Source organism: Lolium rigidum, chromosome 7 (genome assembly GCF_022539505.1).
Source record: "Lolium rigidum isolate FL_2022 chromosome 7, APGP_CSIRO_Lrig_0.1, whole genome shotgun sequence".
Lineage (NCBI taxonomy): Eukaryota > Viridiplantae > Streptophyta > Magnoliopsida > Poales > Poaceae > Lolium > Lolium rigidum.
Genome location: NC_061514.1, coordinates 33,030,990 through 33,042,752, shown reverse-complemented (window position 1 = coordinate 33,042,752; position 11,763 = coordinate 33,030,990). Strand labels below are relative to the sequence as shown.

General features: G+C 48.4%; 1 protein-coding gene across 1 annotated transcript; it reads right to left on the bottom strand.

The window, feature by feature from the left end:
- Positions 1–1,879: 1,879 nt before the first annotated feature.
- On the bottom strand, positions 1,880–3,943 carry LOC124671149 (trihelix transcription factor ASR3-like). The gene is made up of 2 exons (XM_047207565.1): positions 3,055–3,943; positions 1,880–2,244 (listed from the first exon to the last, which is right to left on the bottom strand). The coding sequence occupies exons 1-2, from the start codon at positions 3,941–3,943 to the stop codon at positions 1,880–1,882; spliced, it is 1,254 nt and encodes a 417-aa protein (XP_047063521.1).
- Positions 3,944–11,763: the final 7,820 nt, after the last annotated feature.

Here is an 11,763-nt window from a genome sequence, read left to right as displayed (position 1 = left end):
GAAGCGCCAAATTTGTTGGTTTTTCTTCATAAAAGTCGCAAAACATGTCCTCTCTCCATCAAATCTTACAAGTACACATTGATGACAGATCTTTACATGTCAATTTTTTCATTAAAAAATACAACAAAAATGTCATACGTTTGAACCAGACCCATATGCTCTCGAGTCTTTTTAAATATCTTTTTTTCTCTCGTCTTCCTTCTCAATCCTTCTCATTCGACAATATCCACCTATTCTTTTCCATGCCACCTCCTTCGTCTGATAGCTCCATTCTACCGCTTTCTTCCTCATTATGTCGTCATGAGAGCCATGCCATGGCATCACAGCTCCCCAAGTGTCTTACAATAAGCCCAACATGGTGATTATTACTGATGCGGCATGGTCATCATGATTGACCTATGTAGTCGCCATCGGCTCACCCAACCGGTGTTGAGGACTCGAGGTCACACCCTCTTTCCTTCCCAACCCTCTCCGCTTTCTCAGCCTCCTTCCCTTCAACAAACCTCTTACTCCTCCGGATATGCACTATTGTTCTAGGGTGTGAATATATATGCTCCATTTTTTTATCCAATTTTTTTTCAAAATGTTAAAAAATTCTACATATTTTTGCATGTATATCTCAATGTTGTATGTTCGCACGTAATGTTTTGCTGAAAATCGACCTTTTTGTGCCACGTGTAAAAAGATAAAATGTCTCAGGGGATGTCTTAGTGTAGCACAAATTTTTGTCTCTTATGTAGGTTGCTAAAAAGTCTATTTTTCGAAACAACTTTGTCAGCAAATAGGATGTGGAGATATAAACGAGACACTTTGTTTAAAATGCATCTCAAATAAATTGAGCATATCCACATTGGAACCAAAATGATGTGTCCCTTACTCCTCTTTGTTTCTTCCCTCCTTCCTCTAGTCCCACTCATCTCATGTGAAGGCAATCAACTGTTTGATCCATACATTTTCTTTCAAGGTCTTCCAATTACATCCTATATAAGGGTCCGACGTGGGTGTTGTTTGTTAGATATTAAACCCTTGAAATATTCCCTACAAAACACAATATTAATCGCACGACATGCTCGTGGGTCGAGACATGGAGCAGTAAGGGCATGTAAAATGGGTGACATCAATCTTCTCTTAGGGTTGGCACGTGAAATTTAATTTTCATTGAGTTGGAGGAGAGAGAAAGGCGAACAAAGAGAAGTAAAGAAAGACTATATTCTCTATTGTTTACAACAAAGGGGCGTACTCAAGGAAGACAATGGAGCGTGGCCATAAGATACGTACGTAGGGTACGATAGATATACGGGTCAAGTCGAGATGTAGGTAGCCAGTACAACCTATCTACTGAGCACGGCAGGTGATTGCATTGAGTAGACTCGTTGAACAATCATACTACTAGTACATACATGTCGAGATCCAATCCAATACCAGCACACAGAAGGTACCCATGCATGGTACGATCATGCAGCAGGAAGGGCAAGACCGGCATTCCATGCAAAAGCTAGCGCACCTCCTAGTTGAGCAGCAAGAGCAGGGCCCCATGGCCGGAGATCACGTGACGGCTAGCTTCCGTGCAGCACGCAGCACTAATCATCACCGTCCACGACAAACCCAGAACCCAAGAAACGCTACAGCACCCACCAGCTCAGCTCAGTCGATCATAATGCTACCAACACACCCAGAATAACTTCTGCTAATCTTTGCAAAAAGTTGTCGATCTCCTGCCCAACAATTGCCCTATCTACATCCTGGTCCCTCGAGATCGTCGTTTCCATCGATCGACTGGGATCCAAATCTTTGCAAAAAGTTGACATCTTCCATGCATGCATGCATGCATCACTGAGTAGATCAGCCAACTGGCGACTGGCTTGGATCAATGGACGGATCACGACCGCCTGGAGGAGTCGCCGCTCCGGCCGTGGTGGTGGTCGGAGGCGACGAGCGCGTGGATGGCGCCGGAGAGGCCGTTGACAGCGGCGACGAGGCCTGCGAAGCCCTGGCGCCGCACCTCGTTGCGCTCCGCCTCGAGGCGCAGCCGCCGCTCCTCCAGCTCCAGCACCTCCCGGTGCCGCCGCTCCCGCTTGTCCTCGCACGCAACCAGCGTCCGCGCCAGCACCGTCGCGCTCCGCACCACGCTCGACCCCAGCCGCTCCACGCGCCGCCTCCGCTTCGCCTCCGGCTCGTCCCGGCTGCCCTCCGACCCGCCGCCGTCCGAGCCGGACATCGACGAGTCCGACATGTCATCCTCAGCTACGTACACATCAAAGAACAAGACCATGATCAGTTGATCGCCACAGCTACATTAGCTTTTTTTTGAAGTAAAGCTAAATTAGCTTCTTGACACATAGGAATGCATATGATCACTACATTACAAAAGGATTAGACCAAAACATACTTGCATGCATGGCGAAGAAGAAATCCAAAACCAAAGCCCACACCATATCTACAAACCAAAACAAGGAAAGGTGCTTTCTTTCAGCATGCTTGCGCCAAGGTTTCAGGCTTTTGCCAAATGGATCCCAGCCAGGCTTTTAAAAGTGTGATACTTGCAAGGGATTGCATTTGCATGCGTTCTTTTGTTTCTTTACAAGATGCATGCAGACTTGCAGAGCAAAGCTGGTACTAGTATCATCAGGCCTAGACACAGAGCAATACTACTCCAATATTCCTGTACAGTTACGTGTCATATTTTTTGTTTTCGTCTAAAAGCCTGAACTTGAAGATAGTTGGATTCCTCTCCAACTTTGATACTCATGCATGGACTGCATGCAGCTTTACGACCGGGCATCCACCCAGCATTATTACCGTGCCACAGGGCCGTGAGGGATACCCAGCGGTAAAAAGGTAAAAAAGCGAACGCACACCACAAGCGCATGAGGTGAATAATTAAGCCAACTCGACGCGCAAAGTAGAGTATCCGCCCTCCAAATCATAATGTGCGGGCCCGCGTGTCAGTTGAAGAACATTAGGTTAATGCATGGATTGCTTAGGTAGAGTAAGTGATAACGGATGCTGGGATTAAGTTAGGAACGGGCGGGCGCGCGGCGCCGCGAGCATTACCGGAAACGGACGTCGCCGACGGCAGAGACACGGGCGGTGGGAGCTGAAGGAGCGGCGGTGCGTGATGCTGCGGACGATGAGGCTGCTGCTGCTGCGCGAGGAGAGGCTGGGGCTGAGGCTTCGGGGGCGATGAAGGTGGCGGTGGCGGCGGCGGCGGTGGTGGTGTAGGAAGAGGAGGCGGTGGCAGGGCGAGCATGGGTGGAGTGGTGGCCGTGGGCGCGATCGCGTTACCGCCACGTCGGGCGGCGCGGCGGGAGAGGACGTCGACGAGCGCGTCGTAGACCTCGGGGGCGAGGTTGGTGGGGAGGTTGCGCTCCTTGCGGTCGTGCCGCTCCATGGTCCAGTAGGACGGGAGCTGCGGCGTTGGCGGCGGAGGTGCGACGCCGGCGCCGGGTGCGTCGGGGAGGGCGGCTGGATGTGCAGGGGCGGTGGAGGTGGCGCGGCGTGTCTCGTGGTCGCGGACTTTCTTGTAGTCGCGGAGGAGGTTGTCCCACTTGTCGTTGCACTGGTTCTGGCTGCGGAGGCAGCCGTTGATCCAGCAGTAGTTCTCCACCCACTTCCAGCGCTGCTCGGCGGAGCGCGGCGTGAGGGGCGAGGAGGACGCCGACGCGCCGGACATGGCGCCGCCCGCGCGGCGGTCGTCGTCGAGGCGCTTAGCGGTGATGAGGACGAGCGTCTCGTGGAGCGTCCAGTTGCCCTTGCGGTAGTCCCTGGGCGCGGAGGCGGGGGACGGGGGCGGCGCGGCGGGCGGGTAGGCGTGCGCGAGGGCGACGGGTGGCGGCGGGGTGGAGAGGTGCAGGTGGTGCGGGTGCGGGTGGTGCGCGCGCAGGAGGCCCAAGGGAGACGCCGCCGCCGAGGAGGACGGCGACGGGTCCGACGACGCCGACATGGCTGGCTGGCTGGGCTAGCAGGAGGACCAAGCTAGGCTAAGCCAGGGTGTGGCTGGGTTGGGGCATCGGGACGCGGTGGGTGCGAAGTGCGTTGAGTTGCGCCGGTATTTACATGGGGCACGGCGTTTGGTGCGTGCGGTACGGTACGGGGTTCTCCTCCCTCTCGTTTCCCACATACTTGTTCAGCGTTTCTTCCATGGATTTGGGTGGCGTTAATCGTGGTGGTGGTACCGTACGCAGGATAACAGGGGCGTTTTGTGTGTGTGGGAGAAGTGTGGCAGGGTGTGGCATGTGAGCATCTGAGTGGGGGCTGGCCTGGGCGCCGCGCCGCGCATCGCCTCCCCTCATCCCTCATGTGGAGAGATCAGTGCCGTGCCAGAGCCGTAGCCAGCCTTGACTCCCGCCATGCTCGCTCCTCGTCTTGACTTGTATCTCCGTTTTTTTTTTTTGTTGCGGCTCTCATACAGACTGTCATACCACACCATCTAACATCGGCTCCTTCAATATTTAGCGCATCTCCGGCGGCTCGATTTAGAACATACACGTATTTGGAATTTGTTAGTTGTTATTCGTGCTTAGTTAAGTCTTACGCCATTCGATTTGTTGTCTGCGGCGATGCATTCCCATCACCAAATTTGGATTGGAATGGGTCGCCTCGGATAGCTCGGTTCATTTATTCAGTCTGTTGGGTAGGGTTTACTTGTCCTCGTGTTTGTACTATCCAAAAATCAAGAAAAATGTTTAGAGAAAAGTATAGCTCAAATTCAGCTTACTTTTATGAAAAATGCAACTTTGTGGCAGTAAAATGCAACTAGGATGGGTTATATTTTTCTCTAAACTGTTTACAAAAGCGAAGGTATTATAATCCTTCGGAGCCACAACCTCTCGCAACCTCCACCTCACCGTTTCGGCGCGTTTCTCGTGGACCCCACCATTAGACGCGTCTTATTCCTTCATCTTATCCTCTCCCGGGTCTTCGCCTCCAACCCACCTCCATTCCCTTCTGCGTGACCAGCATGCTCCACCGTCATCCGCACGAACGACACTGACACCTCCTCCACCTCTGTTGTTCCTCAACTGCTTGTGCTGCAAGCTCCACCATGGCTAGATCCCCACCCCCCCTACCTCATTGAAAGGATCGTATGCCTCACCTAGAAGGGGGGGTGAATAGGTGCTAACAAATTTTTAGTTCTTTTTCGATTTAGGCTTGACACAAAAGTAAATTCTCTAGATATGCAGCTATGTGAATTCACCTATATGACAAGATCAACAACTAGGCAATATATAGTAAGACAATATATAGGGAAGCTAATAAGGATAGAGGTAACCGGGAGTGGAGTACGCGAAGAGACACGGAGATGATTCCCGTAGTTCCTTCCGTTTGACAGGAATTACGTTTACGTTTGGAGGAGTGTGGTCGCTACGACAGCCAGACCAACGCCACGAAGGCTTTACTCAGGTCTCCTGTGAGAAACGCCATAAAGGCCTAGCCACTTCCACTAAGGGATTTCCTCGAGGCGGAAATCGGACCTTTACAAGGTTCTTGGGCACACATCTACAACCGAATTGGAGGCTCCCAAAATCTATAACAACACAACAACAAGAACAAGAACAAATCAACCACAAACAACTAGGGTTTCCAAAAGAGGAACACTAGCAAAGGGGCCCTCAAGCATATGAGGGGGAAATGCAAATCGCTTCGGTGAAGATGTAGATCGGGGTCTTCTCCTTCGATTCTCCAAAGATCAAGAGCTTTGGATGGTTGGAGGAGGAGATCTTGTAATTCTTGTGTTCCTTGAGGTGGCTCTAATGGTGGATGAACTTGGCAGTGTTTGAGCAGCTTGGGGAAGAGGAAGAAGGGGGGTATAAATACCCCCTTCCAAAATCGAGCCGTTGATGGATTTTGGGGGATAAGGGCCGGATTATCCCCCCCCCCGGAAATCTGGCCTTCTAAAAAAGTCCGGCCAAAAATCCAGCCTGGATCCAGGGGTTACTGAGGACCTCGCCAGAAAGTCCTTAGCCAAATTTTTGGGGCCGAATATTTTGCTCGAATATTTTGGTGCAAATATCCGGCCCGGATTATCTGGCCTAGTAAAAAAGTCCTACTTCCTTTTCTCATGTTTCTCCACACAAAAACAACCACATATACATATATATAATCTGCACCATATCAACATACATTAGTGTATCACATATATTGTCATCAAATATACAAAATTAAAACCGAGTGATGTTCTTTCACTCGTGTGCTCTTCCCGAATACTTTCGGCACCGGTGGTGTAGCTGATGGCTGTAATATACGCCACCTTTTCTCGCTTTTAAACCTTTAGCTAAGTCAAGAAATTGACTAAGTTTACCTCTCACTTGCTACTAATGACTAATTAATGCAAAGATGTGCAATCTTTTCTATTTTTAAATAGTATGCAGGAAATCATGTCATAATGAAAAATGTACCTGCAATTACTGTAGTAAATCGCGTCAAGAGTACGACAAAGTTGACAACGCTCGGAGAGGTGGTCCAGGGACTATAACAGGCATCGGTACGGGCAAGCCCCGCCCGTACTGTTCGCCCGTACTAGGTGCCGCAACCTTCCCGAGGTCAAACCCTATAAGTTCTATAAATGACTCGATGCCAAAAAGAGAGCCATTCGTCGCCAAACAGAGCCGCCATCCATCAGATCCATCTACACCACAACGAAGGAGATCCACCACCATAGTTCATCTATTCCATCTCATGTCTCCTCCATAGCTATAGCCATCACCATTGTAATAGAGACCTCCTTGAGAATTGGCGACTATTGTAAGAATATTGTGATTTCAATTCGTATTTGCCACAATGATTTCTATCTTTATTATTTATCTTGATATTATGTGTGAGTAGTCCTCACGGGCTGCGGGTTGGGGTGAATCCTCGCAGCGTTTATGTGCATCTAATCTTATTATATGTGTAAGGATTGAATATGAGTTTTGCAAACTTGTATCCTTATCTCTTTGCCTCGTTTCGATGATCTGCAAGTACCCATATCATTCGGATCGATCAAGGGAAGAGGTGGGATGAGTGGAGAACGGCGTGCTACCACGAAACCTTAGTCACAAAAAGGGGAAAGTAATTGTACATGTTTAGTAATTCATTCGGGATCACGACACACTCATCCAGCTTAATGTTTTGGTCTGTATTCATATGCATAATAACTATTGTTGCTCGTGGTTGTGAGGACAGTGGTTGGACCAAGAGGCTCTTGTCACCTCTGGCTTTAGGGGAAAGAGTATTTACGGATGTGCTGCTCACAAATCTCTTATCTCTATTTTGTTTGTTACACATTTGCGCTTCATTTATATATGTATGCATAGCTACTGGAGAAACCTTAACCCTGGCCTATTTCCATCATTGAACATAACCCCCTTAAAAGTAAACTAGATAGGTCCGGTAAATATAAAATCAAATTAACTAGCAAGTCTTGTACACGTTTCCTTTACACCATTTTAGCAGTGCTTCCCAAGGTTCGATTAAACCTAGGTCGTGTACTAGGGAACAAGCTTATCATACTACAATCCGTACTCCGGATCGAAGGTATCAGTAGCCATGGTGGTGTAAGGGGAGGCGGCAGCGGTGACATTCATCCTCCAGAATCGTCCACTTGGGGCCTCGTGTGCCAGAAGCCTTCTTCTTTGTCTTCTTCCTCACGCCGGTCGTGTCAATCTCCACGAGATTCTCTGCATCCTCCACGGCACCGTCGTCCTCTTCGTCCTCGTCATCGTCCTCCTCCACCCCCTCCTCGTCCTCCCCCTCCTCCTCGTCCTCCTCCTCCTCACCACCGGTGCCCTCGAATTCAAGCGGGCCCCTGCGGCCAATGAACGGGGCATCGTCCGCACCGGGGCCTGGCTCGCGCTGGGGCGCTTGGTTGTACGCCGGGGTGTAGAATACGGTGTTGGGGTTGAAGCCGCCATGCGGCAGCGCATCCTCGTACCGCGACGATAAGTTCGGTGTCACACACCTAGGAGTGGCATAGGGGTCTTCGTTGAAGAAGCCGGATGTCGACGGGGACAACACTCCCAGAATGTACGTTGGCCCCGACGTACTCCATGGGCTCGTGTTGGTAGCCACGATTCATGCGGCCATCGCCTGCTGGTGCGCACGCGCTGCCACCGACTTCTTCTCCAGCTGCACCGCCCGTCGTCCCCTCCGCTTCGCCATCGATTGCTTGCGGCGCATGCAGCCTTGGTCCTACCTTTCGTTCGTCCAGCTTTCCGCCTTGGGTCTATTGGGAAATCTGTTGGGAGGGCAGATGCGTGGCGGGAGAGCCGCGACGTGGCGGGAGAGGGGGTCGAGTTTTTATGTGTCGCTGACGCGTCAGACCTGCGTCTTCTCGCCTCGCTTTTCATTGTGTCCGGCGCGACCGGAGCGTCCCCTGGGGAGCGGGGACATGCTCGGTGCGTCGGACACCGTATTAGATTGCGTCGGACAGAAGGAGGCTTTGAGGCATGTGGCTAGGAACGAAATTTTATTCCACGCACTTCAAATCTTTTTAGAGGCCACTTTAGGAGACGCGGCTGGAGACTCTCTAATCACTCTAGGTGTAGATGCTGCGGTACGTACCTGCTGCCTCGTTTCCGGGCACGGGCACGGGCCAGGGCCATCCATCCTATTCCACCGAGGCACTTTGACCGGATTAACGTACGTACGTACACCTCTCGCTAGGACAGGGACCAGCTATATATAGCTGTTGACATGAGTGATTGTGCTTGGCTGTGCAAGCCCGAAGGTACATCGAACAGTATCGAGATCCATCGTCCCACATAAAGTACCAGTTAAGTTCAATGCATACATTTTGTGTGTGTTCGTGGAGAAGTTAAAACCAAAGTTACTATATGCAAAAATAATCCTAAGGTTGCACTAGCTAGTTTCATAATGTATTATTTTCCTCAAAAAAAGTTAGGTAATTTTTAGTTGACTGAGAATTAGCTAAACCTCAGTCAAGTTGCTGGCAGTTGGATTGTCTATGGACTGTGTGGCCCATAAGCGCGCATGTAGTTTGTACCCCTCCTACCTATTTTGTGCTGTGAATAATTTTCCGCGCAAGTTAAAATGTACAAATTTTAGTCAAGAATATAGATAATAATACAGAGATCTACCATGTCAAAATGCATATAATATAAAAATATATTTCATACAATTCTAAAAATATTATTATTTTGTTGTATATGTTTAATTTTACTTAGTTTAACTTTGATCAAAACGTATATGCAACATATTTTAGGCAGGACGGAGTGTGGGTTTCTTTCAGTTTTACTAGCTAGCCTTGTACCGAGTATTGTTCCTAACAAAAAAAAAAAAAGATACAATTGCCAAAGGGCTAGGATCACCTCTGCCTAATAAGTATGCTGCTCAGATGTGATTTAGTAGGATCTCACGTGCAACATTAATCCTCTTTACAAGAGCGGTTGACAATGACTAATTTCGATGGAATTTACATACGAATGAAAATTCTCCGCATTTCTTTTGAAACGAGGTAAAATGATTTAGTTTTTGATTATTGAATAAGAAAGAGAGTTTTAGATGTTACATGGCCTAGATCCACACAGTGGCGAGGCCAATAGCCAAAGTTTGGGTCAAATGGCTTAGATACCGAGGATTGAAACATAAACACCTATAGTCTAAACGGGTTTTCCAAAAAAGCTATGGGATCACTTGACCCCACAACTTACATGTAGATCCAATGTTGGACCAACACCGTCCAAGAACATGGAACATCCGTGCTAAAAAGACAATACAAATCAAATAGGGTCAAACAACAGCTCAGCCGAAATGGAATTATTCAAGCAGTTGTCACTACCAACAACCTAGGTTGTAGCCTCCTCTTTGATGTCATCTAAGAATGTACTACGGAGGTTGGAGATGTGTCGAAAAATCCTTGAGGTGCGCTTGTTCCAAAATTTCAACACAACAAGCGTGATCATGGAAGAGGTGGCTTTGCGAGGAGTTCCATGAGGTAGAATCAAAGCACTCCAACACTCCTTGACATTGTGGAGAGCCTTCCATTGATTCAGAAACAAGTGTGGAGTCCCAATCCATCTCGGAACGCACCCCAAATACGAATAGAGAAACGGAAATGCACGGTGACACTTAGATTATGGAACATGCCGACATAGAGGTCATTTATCTCAATTAGGCCATCCGTGGTGGTTGGAGCTCTAAGAGATCCGCCGTTCACGCTCAATTGTGGATGATCAACCAAGCAAAAAATCTTCTACTTAGGGGGGGAGGGCAATTCTGTCAAACGAGGGTGCTCATAGATGTTGCCATGGCTCTAGAGAAATGTAAATGGTAAGCCAATAACGCAACATATGATTCAGGTGATGTGGGAGTGCCAAGTCATAGAATCTCCAACATTCGTGTTCAAGTTGATTTCATGGAGCTTGGACCAAAAAATAAAAAAGGCGGATATGATCAACCTCAAGTCCAAAGGCAATGTCCATCAGTCTAATTGAATCATCCTCATGTGTAGCGTCTCTAGTACCGGTGTTTCCTCCTGCATATTCGGAAATTTTTCGGGAAAATGTCCCTAGGGCGGCAACCTATAGAGCGAGGAAGTGCTAAAAGTTGGCAACGTTCCCACTTCCAATGGATGAACTAAGAATAGATTCATATCAACTTCAGTGCACGGGTATCCTAACCCGGTAACCCCCACATAACTTCTACGATGAATTCCACTATAGCCATGGCCAAGGCAGCCTCGACACCCCTCGCAAAGGTATCCAAGCATTTGCCCAGAAAATCATTTATTGTTTGCTAGTAAATTCTGATACGTTAGTCAACAATACAAAAATTTGGAAAAATGGGGTTGCCTGAAATTAGAATTTTATCTGGTACCTTTGTAGAGTTGTGATCTTACTAAGAATAACCTTACAAAACATTGATGCACTAAAAGCACAAAGTGTTTTTTTTATCATGGCGAGATAATCAAACATCTTTTTTCCAATGCAAGCTTGCATGTGCTACATGGGAATTTCCCAAAAAGTTCATAATTTTCATTCGGGTGGAGAGACAACCTTAACCTCTCGCTTTGTCTATTCTAGAATGGATCACGTTGTATGCACTAATCCCATCCATGGTGTACTATTTAGCGGCCGGAAGAAGTGAGCCTAGCTCACTTGGTTTGGGAAGTGCATGTACAATCTAGCCACCTAGGTTTAAGTCCCCACGGACATGAATTTAGGTTCTTATTATTTAAAAATAAAATCACTTGCACTGGTAGAAAAATGGCCTTCCGTCCAGCCCCATTAGTCGCCAAAATATAGGAACCGTGACTAATGGGGTCTTTAGTCGTGGTTCGGGTGGCGAACCGCGACTAAAGACCTGGGCCCAGCGCGCTCGCTGGCCAGGCCGGGTGGACGGGAGGGGCTTTAGTCGCGGTTGGCCAGGCCAACCGCGACTAAAGGTCCTCGTGCTCGGCCGAAGGCCTTTAGTCGCGGTTGAGCAGGCCAACCGGGACTAAAGGCCCATCCCTATAAAAGGGCATCAGCTCACAGCACTTAGCCATTTGGTGCCACTTCTCTTCACAAGCTTCACAAGGGGGTGTAGGTTTGCTTTTGGTTCCTCTTATGCACACAAGGTGTTTGATAAAATGCCCCAAGAGCATGAAACAAACATGATATGAAGTGTCGGAGCCACACTTGAGCTTCCTCATTTATTTTTTTCCTCCTCGATTGCGGTTAGCAACTTGAACCTTTCATGTGTGTCATTGATAAAATATGCATGTGTGTAGTTCATTGTTTAATTTATATTGTTTATAGCTAGTTAGTTTAACAAATGCATGAT